The sequence below is a fragment of the Podarcis gaigeae genome, assembly GCF_964106915.1.
Source record: "Podarcis gaigeae genome assembly, chromosome: 12".
Lineage (NCBI taxonomy): Eukaryota > Metazoa > Chordata > Lepidosauria > Squamata > Lacertidae > Podarcis > Podarcis gaigeae.
The window spans coordinates 61,325,258-61,342,503 of NC_139688.1; the positions used below are offsets into that span (position 1 = coordinate 61,325,258).

General features: G+C 41.4%; 1 protein-coding gene across 4 annotated transcripts in view; it reads left to right on the forward strand.

The window, feature by feature from the left end:
- The window catches only part of CUL1 (cullin 1), a gene marked incomplete at its 3' end in the record, with an annotated part of 46,500 nt that extends 29,506 nt beyond the window's left edge, over positions 1 to 16,994 (forward strand). For 3 of the 4 annotated variants that reach the window (XM_083706292.1, XM_083706294.1, XM_083706293.1), the window contains 15 exons: positions 910 to 1,072; positions 2,942 to 3,072; positions 3,948 to 4,055; positions 4,143 to 4,249; positions 5,506 to 5,554; positions 5,922 to 6,053; positions 7,122 to 7,239; positions 7,672 to 7,748; positions 9,017 to 9,148; positions 10,247 to 10,339; positions 10,954 to 11,001; positions 11,087 to 11,169; positions 12,375 to 12,480; positions 14,018 to 14,131; positions 16,401 to 16,994. In XM_083706292.1, the coding sequence (XP_083562418.1) occupies positions 910 to 1,072; positions 2,942 to 3,072; positions 3,948 to 4,055; positions 4,143 to 4,249; positions 5,506 to 5,554; positions 5,922 to 6,053; positions 7,122 to 7,239; positions 7,672 to 7,748; positions 9,017 to 9,148; positions 10,247 to 10,339; positions 10,954 to 11,001; positions 11,087 to 11,169; positions 12,375 to 12,480; positions 14,018 to 14,131; positions 16,401 to 16,481 (1,542 nt within the window). Of the gene's footprint in view, positions 1 to 909; positions 1,073 to 2,941; positions 3,073 to 3,947; positions 4,056 to 4,142; positions 4,250 to 5,505; positions 5,555 to 5,921; positions 6,054 to 7,121; positions 7,240 to 7,671; positions 7,749 to 9,016; positions 9,149 to 10,246; positions 10,340 to 10,953; positions 11,002 to 11,086; positions 11,174 to 12,374; positions 12,481 to 14,017; positions 14,132 to 16,400 lie in introns of those variants that run through there. The other variant, XM_083706295.1, reaches the window with a different exon arrangement.
- Positions 16,995 to 17,246: the final 252 nt, after the last annotated feature.

Here is a 17,246-nt window from a genome sequence, read left to right on the forward strand (position 1 = left end):
ATTCCTTTCACCAACCGGTCCCCTCTAATCATATTCAAGAGCACCTCCAGAACCGAAATAAATAGCAAGGGGGAAATAGGGCAGCCTTGTCGTGTTCCTTTTTCAATTTCAAACTCTTCTGTAACCACATTGTTAACTATCAGTTTAGCCTTTTGCTCTGAATATATTGCATCAATCCCATTCTCAAAACCCCGTCCCACTCCCATTTCTTTCAGATTTCCCTTCATAAATTTCCAAGAGATATTATCAGAGGCCTTCTCCGCATCTATGAAGATTAACACTGCTTTTGTGTTTATATCTGTTTGCAAAAGTTCCAAGATGTCAATAATGTTCCTTGTGTTAGCAAACATGTGTCTACCTGGGAGAAAGCCTGCCTGGTCTTTATGAATTACTTCATTTAGAACTCTTTTAAATCTACTTGCCAAAACATCTGCAAATATTTTGTAATCCACATTTAAAAGGGAGATGGGACGATAGTTCTTGAGTTGTGTCTTTTCAGTTTCCGATTTTGGTATCAATGTGATGTGTGCTTTGTGGATTCTTAGGTTATCGGGTTCCCCAGCCATTATTTCATACCCACACCCACCTGTTTTATTCCTTTTTATATGCCACCTTGGGGTTCTTTTGGGATGAAGGGCAGCTTAGAAATATAATCAATAACAGCAATAATAATTCCTGAGATTTGTTGAAAACTGATTCCATTTCAACAGTATTGAGCTAGATAGATCAGTGATCTGAGTCTAAGGTAGGTCCATATACGTGCCACTGGGAAAGGGTTTGAAAACTTGTTCTTAATATGCTTCTTCAAATATGAATTCATAACTTTTCATCATAGAAATAGCAGCAAAACCACTTGCGACTTCTTGCGACTTGGACGTTAGGACCATTTCAGACTTTGCTTATTTGCAGGCTGAAGCCCGTCTCCTGGAGGAGCAGAGGAGGGTTCAGGTGTATCTCCACGAGAGCACGCAAGATGAGCTGGCTCGGAAATGTGAACAAGTACTGATTGAAAAACACTTGGAGATATTTCATACAGAATTTCAGAACCTGCTGGATGCTGACAAAAATGAAGGTTAGCATTCTCAAGCTTGACTTCTAGACATTTATGAGTAATGTGAAGAATGTGGTAGACCTTTGCCCAGGGTGGCTTCTACTTAGAAATTTACATAAAATTGGGTGTGGGGGAGAAGAACAAATTTAAAAATACTTGATTTGTAATTTTTCAAAGAATTACAATGCCTAGGAGTGTATTTTTACAATGCATAGGAGTGTATTTCTGTGATTAATAGCTTTTAAAATTAAATGACAAGGATTTTAAGGTGACCATCACTTGCATTAGTAGACAAATTCAGTTTGGCCTAGTTATAAATACTGCCAGATGCTAAGCATAGGAAAATGGGTTAAAATAGGCAAATTTTGTTGTTGTTGTTTAGTCATTTAGTCGTGTCCGACTCTTCGTGACACGACTTCCCGGAGCAAGAACCGGCAAGCCACTCCAGTATCCCTGCCAAGAAAACTCCATGGACAAAGACAACAGGCATATAAAAATATGCAAATAGGGGATTTTGTGTGTGTGTGGTATAGGACATTAGTTTCATGGGTCTGATTGAAAACTTCAGTATTCGTTAGACATAATGGACTTTCCAGGCTGTTTAAAAGCCATTGTAATAAAAATGTTTACCTAAAAGTGTTATTTATAGCTTGGCCTGAAAGAATTGTCAAGACACTTTCTACAGGATGGGTTTTAGGTCTCCTGCTATGTCACCAGATGTCAGTGATGGTGGGGTGGAAAAGTTTCTGATGCAGAATTCTTCAGCAGAATTTAGGGTAACAAATTTAAAACAGATGCCATGTTCATTTTACATTAATTTATTTATATTTCAGGTTTTTCCCATAGCCAAAATTAGTTGAACTGAAATATGTGTTTAGGATAAAATTCAGTAAATGCACTTAGTGTAGTGTAGATTTTCATGCAAAGAATAAAAAAACTTATTTTTATTTGACTATTTCTGAACATTTTTAGACATGACAGAATAATTTAAATTTTCAAGATGAAAATTAAGGCACTATAAACCATTAACATGTTTTTCATACTAAAAACTAACACACAATAAAGTTTGTTTCTGAGGGATAGTCACCTGGAAACTTTGCTATGTTTGATTTTAGATTTGAATGGTATTTTATATTTTGTAGTCGCCTAGTTTGACTTGTGTTATATCCATTCATTATACTGCAAATAAATTTGATGAAACCAATGCGTATTACCTCTAAAAGCTTTCCCCACAACTTCACTGGTTTTGAGCAATTTAAAACTGAGTCCACTGTGTTTGTGCGGAGCAGTACTGAGCCTTATTCAGTAACCAAGTATTGTCCTATTTTTGTAGTACATCAAGCAAGTGTAAACATGTAATAGTTACCCATAAAAGGATGAATAAATTTAATGTGGGCTTATAGAATTTAGTCATTTGCCTTGTAACAGTGGTGGTTTGATTTTTAAAAACTACAAAGTTTATATCCCTCAAAATCAACTTTTTCCTAAAAATGTTTTTTGATTGCTAGCTGTAGATCTCCTGAAGGATTTTTGGTTGGCAGACATTTCTTTCACTTACCTGCCCAGTTATAGGTGCCTTAAATTTATCAGGATTCCGCTATTGAGAGGGGAACCCTTAACCTCAGTGAAGCTGTTCTGTGGAGCACCACTTGTGTCATTCATCATCAAGTTAAAACTCAATGTCATATTTTGTCCTGCTTATTCATGATTTTGGATAACATTGACAATAGTTAAATTTAAGCGTTAAGGTTTTAAAGTTTTCCTGCTCTGGAATTACGATGGTTTAGATGGTTCTGATATGTTTGCAAATGTATTTCTTGTTTCCTGAGCAGTTCTCAGATGCAGAATTGACGTTTGTACAACTGAAAGGATCTGTTTCCTCTTTTCCAGACTTGGGGCGCATGTACAGCCTTGTGTCTCGAATCCAAGATGGCCTTGGGGAGCTCAAAAGACTTTTGGAAACACACATCCACAGCCAGGGTCTCTCTGCCATTGAAAAGTGTGGAGAAGCTGCTCTTAATGCAAGTATTTCTTCCAAAGGAACTTTGATATCTTGAATCTGGGCACATTGCCCCAGATTCACCATAGGTTTGCTAAGGAGTTGAAAGAGCAAGAGATAGACCAACTGCAGTGTAAGAATTACTAGACTTTTCCTGCAGGGTCAGGAATATCTACAGGGACTTCAAACATTGCTGATTCAGGACTGGGTCTGTAATAGGCGGTGACAGTATACGCAAGCAGGGAGTTACGGCTGGGGGTGGTGGGTGCCCCGTGACCTCTCAAGCTGTAGCCTTGTGCTGTGATACAAACTGAGCTAAAGAGAAATGATGGCTTCAAAATATGGCTTTAAAAAGCTTGAATGCATCTCTGCCGGATAATAGACTGGTGCTCTCACCTCATCTAACCTTGAGTATTTTTTCTTGATGAGAAAGGGGGTCATTGTATGTGAGATCCTGAACCGCTTGGCCAGTGAACTTGCCCTAAGTAGACAAGTGACTTGTTGAAGATATCCTGGTCTCTCCTGGCTATAAGCATCTTATTTTCAATTACTGCTTTAGTCGCGGACGTGGAGCTTCCTGAATTCTGCCTCAACTCTCTTGTGAAGGTTTTGTCAGTCAGGAGAACTACTCATTATTTGATTCACATTTTACAATCATATTTGATATTATAGGGTCCAGGGGTGTGAAGCTTTCTCCAAGGTGAGCTTGCATTGTGGTGAAGTAATTAAAGGATTTTCTGTCGGAAGAAATGATGAGGTGTTCAGTGTAGTATGTTTTTCTGAAATGTCTTTATTGTTTGTCGGTTGTTTAAGTGCTGAAAATGTTGCCTTAAAATCTGTAGCTGTGAGAGAATTCTGAAATAGGGCAATTTTGTCATCTCCCTCTCTAATTTCTAGGATCCCAAAATGTATGTACAGACCGTGTTGGATGTCCATAAGAAATACAATGCACTGGTCATGTCTGCTTTCAACAATGATGCTGGCTTTGTGGCTGCTCTAGACAAGGTAAATGGACTTAAACTTTGTAGTTGTCCTTGATAATTACTCATTTTGAAGATGTCTGCAAGTTTAACTTCTTTGTGTGTATCACAGGCTTGTGGTCGATTTATAAATAACAACGCAGTAACAAAAATGGCCCAGTCATCCAGTAAATCCCCAGAGCTGTTGGCACGGTATTGTGACTCTCTGCTCAAGAAAAGGTATGTGTTCCATGGGAAACTCTGTGACTTCTGCAAGTTAGTAGTAGACTAGAGTTGTTCACACACCATTCATGAAATGAAATTCCATTCTAACTGTTGATCAAGGAGTCTTGTGCACACTTCTAATCTTTACCTGTAGCTGGGAAAACTTATTTGTAGGTTTCAGTCTGGTTATTCCTACATGTTAACCTCCTTTAATCCCTTACACACACAAAAATTCTGTCAGAAATGCTCAACTACATTACCTTTCTGGGGCCCCTCTTTGACTCAGGATTTTCCACAGGGAGAGACTGAAACTGTGTACTCTTTAATGAGGATGCAGTCTTCCAGGATTAATAAAAATCTTGCGCTAAAATATCTGCAGGATTTCCTGGTTCATTCATTCATGACTCACAGCAGTAAAAGAGGGTAGGTAAGGGAGCAGCAGTTCAGTGAGAGATCAGTGTCCAGTCTGTCTGGGGGAGACTAACATTCCTGTTGGTACAATGCTTGGGAATGGTTAGATCAGGGGTCAGCAAACTTTTTCAGCAGGGGGCCAGTCCACTGTCCCTCAGACCTTGTGGGGGGCCGGACTATATTTAGGGGGGGGAATGAATGAATTCCTATGCCCCACAAATAACCCAGAGATACATTTTAAATAAAAGCACACATTCTACTCATGTAAAAACATGCTGATTCCCAGCCCGTCCGTGGGCCAGATTTAGAAGGTGATTGGGCCAGATCTGGGCCCCGGGCCTTAGTTTACCCATGGGTTAAGGTAAAGGGACCCCTGACCATTAGGTCCAGTCGTGGCCGACTCTGGGGTTGCAGTGCTCATCTTGCTTTATTGGCTGAGGGAGCCGGCGTACAGCTCAGCATGGTCATGTGGCCAGCATGACTAAGCCGCTTCTGGCGAACCAGAGCAGCACACAGAAACACCGTTTATCTACTTGCACTTTGGCGTGCTTTCGAACTGCTAGGTTGGCAGGAGCAGGGACCAAGCAACAGGAGCTCACCCGTCGCGGGGATTCGAACCACCGACCTTCTTATTGGGAAGTCCTAGGCTCTGTGGTTTAACCCACAGCGCCACCTGCATTCCTACCCATGGGTTAGATGCTGCTTAATTGTTGTAAACTGCTGCCTTTTGGAGAGCTTTACAGCTGCAACTAAGCTGTGCGTATCCTGAGCTTGTTGTACTGGAAAGTAAATGAGATTTTATGAATCGCAAACAGTAAGCATGTTGAACTGTAACAAAAATGATGCCCTTTTTACCACAGCTCAAAGAATCCAGAGGAAGCCGAGCTTGAAGACACACTCAATCAAGTGGTAAGGTTCTTACTCTCAGCTGTATTCTGCATTCAAGTAATTCTTTTTGCAGACTGCTTTAGAATGAAAATTGAATGAAGATTGAGAGCATTGTGGAAGAAAACATATCAACATCTGTGCAAATGTTTTAAACTATTTGTTACAACCCTTAAAAATAATTAAAGTGAACATTGGTTTGTGTATGCTTACATTTATGTAAATTTATATTGTGTGCTACATGTTCTGAAAGATTTGAAATGTTTGAAATCTTAAATGTTTTTAAAAGTGTTATAATATTTTAGTGAGCTGAAAGTTGAGATTTTGTCTTTGAATACTTTTGAATTGTTTGCATTTAGAAAATAATACTAAGAATACATGCTTTTTCCAGATGGTTGTCTTTAAGTATATTGAAGACAAAGACGTATTTCAAAAATTCTATGCCAAAATGTTGGCAAAGCGGCTTGTGCACCAGAACAGTGCCAGTGATGATGCTGAGGCAAGCATGATCTCCAAATTGAAGGTGAGTTGTGTTTGGGCCTCTCCCTCACCACCTTCCTTCCCAGGATTACACTGCAAAGCAGCCCCTCCAGAAGGTGCGAGAATACAGCTTCCATCTCCCTGACTGTCAGCTATGCTGGTGGAAAGACAAATAAGGCTCCCCACCCCCACAGTAAAAGAATCCCGAGAAAGATACAGAAGCATGCTGGTTGGATTTTCTCTTTTTTATGTACTGGGATTCTTACATACTTCCTTTACTAGAGTTAGATGGCTGTAGAATAGTGATCAGCCTCCAAACGGCTCACCAAACTTTCTTAGTGAATGTTGCTGAAGCATCTATAGGCCAAAAGAGCCTCTACAAATTCTGTCACACAGCGACTCCTGGTGATTCGTTTGTGTGGCTGTGGCACACAAGCTGGCTGTCAGTGGCTGGGAAGAGCCTGCTCTTGGCTTGGGGGTTATTCAGGATAATTAAACGGCATAAGAACCATGAAGCTCTTAGGTATAGTATCAAATTCAATATGTCAGTGCTGACTGGTGTCTGCAGTCTCAAGTCAGAGATATTTTCCAGCCCTGCCATTTGGGGTTTTTTTTAAAGACCTTCTACATGTGAAGCCCGTTCTCTGCCACTGAGCTACGACATCCCAAGTAAGCTCACAAAAGTGACAGTCTGGCTTTTCTCAATTGTCTACATGCCTGTGAAAAACAATAGCGAGTGAGGTGAAGCAACAATCCAACTTTCCCATTAGGTTTGCCTTTGAGGAACCCATTCTAGCCCAGTGACTGGAAGGGTCAAATTAACAAGAGGGGGAATCATAACACTTGTGTGTCTCTCTTCTGCAACTTGAGGTAGACCTCAACCATGACAAGTTACACATTTATTGCTGTGTGGTTGCTCTTTCTGTTGGCTTTGCTGTGTTCTAGTTCTGCTCAGCTAGGGCTGCCTTATGTCTGGAATTTCCGCCTTTTTAAATAGGTGTGTTTTGTTGTTGGTAGTTTCTACTATTGGATAATTTTGGAAACTGGGTCCTGCTGTAAGATGTGTGGGTCTTTTCTCCTCTCTCATAAACTGTTCTGTGGTTAATTACAGCAAGCTTGTGGCTTTGAGTACACCTCAAAGCTTCAGAGGATGTTCCAAGATATTGGTGTAAGCAAAGACTTGAATGAACAGTTTAAAAAGCACCTGTCCAATTCGGAGCCATTGGATTGTAAGTTAATCTAACTATTTGTTTTAAAACCTGAATGGTTGAGTAGCCAATTTCTTTTTTTTTTATGTGATGAAAGTGAACAATTGATGAAGAAATGACAATTCTTGCTCTCAAGTATAAGCAAGTGTTGGTAAAATGTGTTTGAGTCGAGCAAAGTGCCTTGTGCCCGTGGTGTCGGTTGTCTTGTAGGTTTGGTTAACTCAAAAGTGCATTGGACATACTATTTGTGCAACTGGCTCATATTTGGTCTAATTTGGCAAGAGCCACTGTAATTCAAAATGTGATCTATTAGACCCTAAGTTTTAAATATAAGCCTATTTAATCTTCCCCAATACAATTTATTTGAAAGAACAGAAAGCTCTGTTTTTATATATTCAGTACATAAATACTGAAAGAAAGAGTGTATATGTGTTTTCCTTTTTTCTCTTCCAGTGGACTTTAGCATACAGGTTCTGAGCTCCGGATCGTGGCCCTTCCAAATGTCTTGTGCATTTGCTCTCCCCTCAGAGGTGGGTGCATTAGTGTTTTAAGCTTGCATTTCCATTTACATGAGAGTTGTAATCTGTGGGACGAATGAATGAAGCCAAGGTGCTTTGTGCAATTTATAAAGGTGGCTTCTCCGCCTCCCACATCTATGAGTTGTACAGTTCAGTGAGCACTTACTATAATGTGTTCAGTCTGGATGAGAGCCATCTGTAAATTGCTGTCACAATTGCTGGGTGGCTGTCACAGATGTAAAGCAGACCAAGAATCATAGAGTGGTAGAGTCAGAAGGGACTTCCAGAGTCATCTAGTCCAACTCCCTGCAGTCACAACACCCCAGAGAGGTCTGGTGAAACACATTTAACCGTGATGGCATATGGTCAGATTTTACAATGAATTACTGTTCCAACCTCTCCACTTCATTTCGAGAACAGTCCAGTTTCAGCATGCTTTCTGTACTAGGCAGCACTTGAATCTCTGCAGTCAAAAGAAAGGGAACTCTTGCCTTCTGTCTGTATTCTTGCTTTTGGACTGCCTTCCTCAATAAGAGCCAGGCAGTTCTTGCAGAATTGCTGGTGGATATTCATTCCACCACAGTATTCACAGTAGGGGGGAGTGGAAGAGGATGTCGGGAGGAGTCAAAGTGAGCAACTGGCTGGAGAGTGTAGCTGTAAGGGAGGTGGATGAAACTATATTTTAAATAGGATGCTATTCTGAAACCTAAGATACCCTTTTTATTATGGTCAGTGACATAAGCTGGGCAGTTATGTTAGATCAGGAATCTGGAACTATAGTAACCCTGTGTAAAGAAGGCATATTCTGAATGTAATTAGGTCCCTTAATTAAACTAGTGTATTTATTTGGAACTGTCTGTCTTCTGGTCTGGGTGGATTCTAAGGGGACTCTCTTTCCAACTGTCTGGGTTAGCTGTAATGGAGTAAAAATATAAAGGGAGAATTCTCTTGCTCTCTTAAGTCAGTGGCTAATGGCAGCAGGTATTTTGAGGGAAGTTTGAACTCAGCGGGGCAGTTGAGATGCTGACCTTAGTGACCTCCGGGCGATAAGCCCTTGTTGGGAACCCAGGGAACATCATGAGGGCTTTTTCTGTTATAGTGCAGGAGCTTCCTGCAAATTGTTTCAATTCTATTACATGCATATTGCAAATGCCCTTTAGTTTTTCAATGAAGACACGCTGATAAAAGGTCTAATCTGATTTTAAAACTAGGTTGGTAAAATAAGGCTGAAAACGTGACATTTACATGGCTGTGTTTTTGCTTTGCTTTGCAATATGTAGCTGGAGCGCAGTTACCAGAGATTTACTGCTTTTTACGCTAGTCGCCATAGTGGAAGAAAACTGACCTGGTTGTATCAGCTCTCCAAAGGGGAACTGGTTACCAATTGCTTCAAAAACAGATACACTCTACAGGTAAGGTGCACCCTTGTGCTGTTGATACGAAGGTTCTACAAGTATCAGTAACTGAGTATAGAGTTCGTAGGATCATAGGATTGTAGAGTTGGAAGGGGTCCCAGGGTCATCTAGTCCAGCCCCCTGCCATGCAGGAATCTCAGCCAAAGCATCCAGGACAGACGGCCACCCAACCTCTGCTTAGAAACCTCCAAGGGAGGAGAGTCAACTAGCTCTTGTGAGAGTCAATTCCACAAATTTAGAAATCCGTTCTTGACTGCTGCTCTTAGAGTTACATTTGCATATGGAGAGCAGCTTGCGGAAGCTGCTTTATCTCCCAGAATAAGGAAGTATACAGGCTGGAGTGAGGTTTGGTTTGGTGCAAAGAAGTGAGACACAGGAGCTGCAGCTCTCCCCAGATTCATTTTTATGATGCCCATTAATGGTTTAAATAGCCACTTTCTACTTTCTTCTCTCTCCCCTTCATTGTTCTCCCTCCTATGAGGCTCCTGGCCGGCTCTCGATAGCAAAGTCCTGAGCATGCACCCGTGCACCGATTTTAGAGGAGTCCTTGTCGAAGGGTGCTGTGTAAAGCCAAAATAGCTAACACTTCCAGTTGGCTCATTTGAATCCATTTGTTTGATAAAAGCAGGCATGTCCAAAGTCTGCTTTGGGGGCCTAATCTAGCCCCTGTGGCAGTTTATTTCCTGTGGCAAAACCCTAAAAAAAGCTCAACAACTTTGGCATGTTCACTTCATCAAATCTGTCCCTCTTTGAAAAAAGTTTGGATGCCCTTAGAAAGGGACTGAAACGCAGACGAGCTCTTCTGTTCATTTGTCTGCTTTGTGTCCTGAGGCTCTTGGTGGGGAGAAAGTCTTTTGGAACATTTCATGAATAGGCTTTTGTTCATAATCCAGATTTATAAAAATGATCAGTACCTAGAAGGAAGAGGCTTTTAAAAATAAGAATTTGTACAAAAAGCAGAACAGCTGAGTCTACGAGAAAAGGTTTGTTCTAGAGTTTGCTTTGCTTTTTGTATGAAGCAGTAAAATCATTTCTGAGTTGCTTAAATTTGGATTTTATTTCAAAAAGAACATTTGTCCCATTTTTTCCTTGAAGGCATCTACATTCCAAATGGCAATCTTGCTGCAATATAACACAGAAGATGCCTACACTGTTCAACAACTGACAGACAGTACTCAGATAAAAATGGTAAGCGTTTGTTATGTTCACAGTAGGTTTCCCAAGCATTTGTTTTTGCTGTAGGCCTCTGGAAACCCAACAATATCCTTGCTTTTATTGCACTCTTGGAGGCTTTTCTTTATTCCAGAATTTAGATCTTGACAATTTTGTCTTTCATTTTAAAAAGAAAGCAGGCTTCCTAGCTCTGATGACTAATGGCAGGCTAGAAAGACATTAATATGGTGAAACCTTCAAAGCCATAAAAGGGTTCTTGCTGGATTTGGTTGAGGGAGGTAGAGCTGGAGCGCCCTGGATAATAAACTCTTTGACCTTTCCCATATCTAGGAGAAGTGAAGTAAAATACATAATCTGCACCATTCCACTTTTGTGGAATTTTATATTGTTCATTTCATATCCGGCCCTTCTTCACAGTGCAGAGCCCAGGATGGCATTTTGCTTTTCTTAATTTTGTCTTTCTTTAGGGTATCATATTTGAGGGAGGGGAAACCTCACACACTAATGCACCTATGCGCTTGCAGAGAAGCACTCTGCTTTCTTCCCCATCAGCTGCAAAATAAGTATGTGTGCTCCTAACTATAAATGGAATGAAGGACTAATATTTCCCCCTTCCCTTTGTTTTTTAGGATATTTTGGGACAAGTTCTACAGATTTTGCTAAAGTCAAAGTTGCTGGTAAGTCTTCTTCATTTGCTGGGGTAGGATGTGAGAGAAATGATTTGTTGACAACTTTTTCCTGCATTGTTTCTTTTGTTTGTAGGTGTTAGAAGATGAAAATGCAAATGTCGACGAGGTGGAGTTGAAGCCAGATACCTTAATAAAACTTTATCTTGGTTACAAAAAGTAAGGCAGATGAACTAATATAAACCATTTATGCATAACCATAGAAGATTTATTTCTTAGAACTGTGTAATTTGTTGCAGTATATTTTTAGAATTTGAAATGCTGTTTCACAATGACTGAATTGTGAAAGACCTTGTGAGCTCCCGTTGTTCTCTGCTGTCCTGGGGTTTTTTAAAATGCTGGGGGTGGGAAGAAAAGCCCTTGTGTCCCCCCCCCCCCCAGCCTTCAGAAGAGGTCGGGGAACAGACTGTCCCCGGACCTGGTCTGAAGGCGGTTTCCATAGGAACGCATTGATTGATTTTCAATGCATTCCTATGGGAAACCGTGCTTCGCAAGACGAAAAACTCGCAAGACGAAAAAACTTGCGGAACGAATTAATTTCGTCTTGCGAGGCACCACTGTAAGCATAAATGTAAGAAAGTGCATATATAGGAATATTTAAAGAATACAATTGGAACCATTGCATCTCCTTGGAAATGTCTTTATATCAGTTTTTTAAAATGAAAATGGGGGCAAAATAAACAAGCCGTCTTGAGGACTCAGAAGGAGGAAGGGAAATGCTCAGGAAAGAGCAGTGTCAATTGCATTGTCTCCCCTGCAGCCCCTTCCTGTCCCCAGTTCCCAGCACATTTCCCCTGCCATTTAAAGTCTTATTGCAGCCTTCTACGTCATGGGAATGCAGGAGAAGTCCTGCTGTGTCCGTCCTAGGGGCCCATCCATGGTGTCCATCCATCCAGTTTCTCAGTCTACCATGTCTACTCAAAGTCCATGTCTTTGAGTGCCTTCCACAAGATGCTCCAGCTGCCCTGGGCAGAGGGCTGACACAGAACACGCTGGAGGGAGAGACTGCCTTCTGCTTTGGCATGGGGCTGCCTTAGCAGCTGCGAGAAGACCTTGGCCAGGAGCACCTAGGCAGGCAGTGGCCTGGGAGGTGGAGAGGGAGAATGAGTGGCTGAGGGAGGGAGGGAGCCTGTGTGCTGGGGAGGGGGCAAAGGAGAGGCTGTGGCCACCCCCAGGATGCCTGCAGCCCTTGGCCAAAGGAGAACATTCCTCAATGCACCGAAGTGAAAAGTAAAAAGGCAAAGCCAGTAAGTGGAATAGGGCTCATACCTTTTTTATCTAGTAAAATTTCCAGGCAGTTCTATAGTTGTTGTTTTTCTTTATCTGTGTGTTGTAAAGTTATTTATCTGCCTTTCTCCTGGCAGCAAAAAATTGCGAGTGAACATTAATGTGCCAATGAAGACTGAGCAGAAACAAGAACAGGAAGCTACACATAAGAATATAGAGGAAGACCGAAAACTACTAATCCAGGTGACTTGGAATAGGTAGCTCAGGAACTTGGACCATGTGCAGAAGTTCTGAATATTGCTGATCTTTATCTAGTGGGATTCTCTTTGTTCTCATGGCTGGCAGAATTATGAAATAATTTTGCTTTTAACAGAACTTACCTCTGCAATGGTGGTGATTAGCAAATATTGGTGATTAGCAAAGTGAAATTACAGAAGACTCTTTTTGGAGGAGCCCCACAAGAGCTAAAGGGGCTTCATTCCCAGGATTGTAACACATTGGCCAGAGGTTTGTGTCAGAAGTGTACAGATTCATGGCTGTAAGCAGAAAGGAAAACGCCAGAGTTGGACCCATTGCTCCATCTCGCCCTGGTCTGTTCAGACAGGCTCTTGAAAACCTCCCATCTTTCCCAGGCCAGCTGCCTGAGGCCCCGGATTGAGCAGGGCCCTTTTGCACGCAGGTGTCCCTTATAGAACTGTTCATGGGGCAGAATGCAGTCCTGCAGGATTTAAATACCTTTTATAAAATGGTATACAGTGCTCGTTAAAATGGCAATGAAAACATTTTAGAAACAGTAGACATAATAAAATGAATGCCAACAGTTTTTAAAGCAATTGTACATATAAAAGTACATGTCTGCTTCAGCTTATCTAAACAAACAAACAAAAAGCTTTTTTGAGGCAGTAGAATGGCAGCGGCACTTGCCCAGGTATTTTAGTGACTCCCACATTAACTTCCAGCTCTCCGTCCCAAAGGGCAGGTTCCTCCATGCAGCAGCCAGGGGGGAGGTCAGTCTCTTGACTAGATTGAGGGAATTGCTCGTTGATCTTGTGGGACATCTAATGCAGAGCTGGCTTTTAAATTTACCGTATATACTCAAGTATAAGTCAACTTTTTCAGCACATTTTTTATGATGAAAAAGCCTCCCTTGGCTTATATTCGAGTGAGGCGGCTGGTGGCGTCGGAGGGACGAGCGGCCTGAAAGGAGCCCTTTCTCACCACTGGTCCCGCCGCCCGCCTCTTGCTGCGCCGGGCCTCTCCCAACCACGGCTCCTATGCCTGCTCTTGCGAGCGGCAGAGGGACGAGTCGCCTGAAAGGAGCTGTTCCTTCCTCCTCCTCTCCCTTTGCCACCACTACCAGGTTTGTGGTGTGGTGAACCGGCTTATACTCGAGTCAATAAGTTTTCCCAGTTTTTTGTGCTAAAATTAGGTGCCTCAGCTTATATTCGGGTTGGCTTATACTCGAGTATATACGGTACTTAATTCAGGTGATACTATAAAGGAAATATTCTGCCATCTAGGAATTTAAAATTGTGTGTTCCAAACACATAAGTGAGCAACATTTAAACTGCAGTATATAAATTTTATGAAATAAAGTAAGAAGGGGGAAAATCTGTAAGATTGGCTATTTCTGCTGAAATGTTCCTACAGCCAAATAGATTTGTTTTGCTATAAAACACGGTCTCCATAATAACAATTGTGATTGGTCAAAAGTCTTTGGTAACCAGTGGCTGATCTTGGATGACTAAAACGATTCCCCCCTCCCTCCCTTGCATGCTAGGCTGCCATTGTAAGGATTATGAAGATGAGAAAAGTCCTGAAACACCAGCAGTTGCTGGGAGAAGTTCTCACACAACTGTCATCAAGGTTCAAGCCACGAGTTCCAGTAATAAAGGTTTGTCTAAAGAGCCATCTTGTAGTTGGAAAAACAAATCTTTCTCCTGAAGTATGCATCTGCAGCCCTTTCCACATACAGAAAAATAGGGATTAGCATAAAATATACCAAGCTTCAAGTAGAATTATGACACTGTCTGATCCTGTTTCATTATATTTCAATGTAAAACTTTCAGCAACACTTTAAAGGTTGCTTCCACACGACAGGTTTCCATAGTGTCTAATCTCACATCACCTTCATCCAAATCACGGCTCATACTACCCCATTTAAATATAGATTTTCTGCAGCAAATCCAAGAAATAAAATCAGCATCTGTAGTCTGTGCTTGTCTAGAAGCTGGTTAGTGCATTTTTGGTGGGTTGGTCACGTGTGGCTACAAGTTCTGGGTGACCTCTCTCTCTCCACACTACCAGGTTGCTCCTTCTCTGGACACAAGCTGTCCAGTCAGTGTAGACAATACGGAGGTAGATCCACAATTGCTAGAAGGCAGCTTCATCTTGCATTTCAGCGCTCGGGGTCTTGGGGCAGTGGCAAGGAAAAACTGCAATTTTGGCAAACTGACCTAGGATCAGAACAAAAAAATTCCTTCCAGTAGCACCTTAAAGACCAACTAAGTTAGTTCTTGGTATGAGCTTTCGTGTGCATGCACACTTCTTCAGATACACTGAAACAGAAGTTACCAGACCCTTCTATATAGTGAGAAGGTGGGGAGGGGTATTACTCAGAAGGGTGGTAGGAATGGGTGATTGGCAGATAGCTGTGATGAGCCTGTTGATGAGCCTATCTGCCAATCACCCATTCCCACCACCCTTCTGAGTAATACCCCTCCCCACCTTCTCACTATATAAAAGGGTCTGGTAACTTCTGTTTCAGTGTATCTGAAGAAGTGTGCATGCACACGAAAGCTCATACCAAGAACTAACTTAGTTGGTCTTTAAGGTGCTACTGGAAGGAATTTTTTTGTTTTGACTATGGCAGACCAACACGGCTACCTGTCTGTAACTGACCTAGGATCAGGTGACTCCTGGACACGCACCCCAGGCTCTTGTGCAAGAGCACCATGTAGAGATCTCTCTACCGTTCCTTACCTCCCAATATATTGTCTTTGACTATTTTTTGTTACAACAGCACCAGCTGTTCCTTTGCTCTTGCAAAAGTTGCCTGCCTTTTGCAGGATTTCAAAAAGGACTTCACTCCTTTCACTATTCACATTCTGATGCCTTGCAGGGAATCAAGTTGGAAAGATTTCCTGCCCTAAAAAATCTCGCTCTCCCTTCCCCCCGTTTGTGTGTGTGTGCACAATCATTATATAATTACATAGCTACTATAATTACATAGATTGTTCTTGTAGAAAGCCATGGTTGTTGTGTGTGGTTTTTTTAAAGTTGCTCTGTGCACTCTTACAAACACTTTTTATCAGCTGTAATGAAGATTACTGTTATCAAATGCAGATGACTGCTAGTATTGGGGAAATAAACCATGACACAGTGTAATATGCCATGTGTTATTCATCTCAGGTTGTATTTACCTAAATTTAAGACCTGCTAAGGAGCAGATGGTTGTTCTTATACCCTCACATGTAAAACCACAGAATTCAAGGGTGTGCTTTCTATTTTCCGTGACTGTAAATTCTTTTTTGGATATAGTAAGCCCTCAACTTACACAGGGGATTGTGCCTAAAGCCAGAATTGCGTATAGTCAAAATACATTGGGAGCAATGGCAGGTGGGATTGCCCAAAGTCTTTTCCCCTCAGATGCCCACCCTCTTTTTATTTATTACTATTTTGCCAAGCATGTGAAAATGATTGCGCACAAGCTAAATGTGTCTAAGTTGTGGGCTGACTGTACCCCTGTGCTGCTCAGATGAGACCCAGCAGAAGCCTCTGGCTCCATGCAGTGCCTGCTGCGCTTATGTCGTCTCTGAGGACATTTAACTTGGTTCAGACTTGGGATGCTGGTGCTACGGCCTCTAACCTGTTCCCCCTCTATTGCTACCCAAGTCCCATTAAAAAAAATACTACAATACTGAAGTTGTACTATAGCATAGTGCTGTAGTTTACATACTGTATCTTTCTGTACATAAGACTAGGCTTTCCCCCTAAAAAATAATGTCCAAAATTTGGGGGCGTCTTATACACAGATAGATCTTGCCCCATTTTCTTAAATTGGACTCCCCCAAAATAGGTGGTGTCTTATAGACAGAAAAATACGGTACTTTTTTCTTTTTCCTAAAATGGCTATGACCAATGTCACATCTTTCTGTTTTCAGAAGTGCATTGACATTCTAATAGAGAAGGAATACTTGGAGCGAGTGGATGGCGAGAAGGACACCTACAGTTACTTGGCTTAACGGTTCTCAGCAGCTGTCTGGGTGGCAAGTAGTTAAGTGATTGAAGAAATGAGAACAGAACTTGTTGGCCTGCTGCCGTCTGGACCTCCATTTTTATAACCAAGACTAGGACTTCCATCTGCCAGTCTTGGAATTACATCAGACCTGCTCAGGATTGATACATTTCAAGTATGTAAATATGGACACCAATGCCATTTAACCTAATTTAAGAACAGAAAGGAATCTGAAACCTCCCTTGGAGGTTGCATGCTACTTGCATTTAAATCAATACATTGGCTATACAGCAACAGTTGTTGCCAGGCAGCATTTATACATACATGTTGGCAGCAGTTTGAGAGAGTCTAATTTGGCCCATGTGTAATCTGCTATAAAATCATTTGTATAGTGTGTTTCATTTTTTAATGTGTGATAAATAAAAACTTAAAACTTTCTGTACAAGTTGCATTTGGTTTTATTGTTAAGTTCCATGAGTTCTTTCTTAAATGTAAATAAAAGGTATAATTATGAAAGCCAGATAAACTAGTCCTGTTTTGCTTTTTGTATTGCTTCTAGTGATGTCAGTCTGGTTGCAGGTACTGGAAAAGTGAAGTTTGCCCAAAACTTTTATTGCAATGTGAAAAGTGAGAGGGAGTTTAAAGGAATATTTCCTTGGCCAGAAAATCCATCTTCCATCTGAAATTAATATTGATATTACAAATCCACCTTTTCCCAATAATCATGCACTTTCATAGAATCACCAGTTATACCCAGGTGGATGAATACATC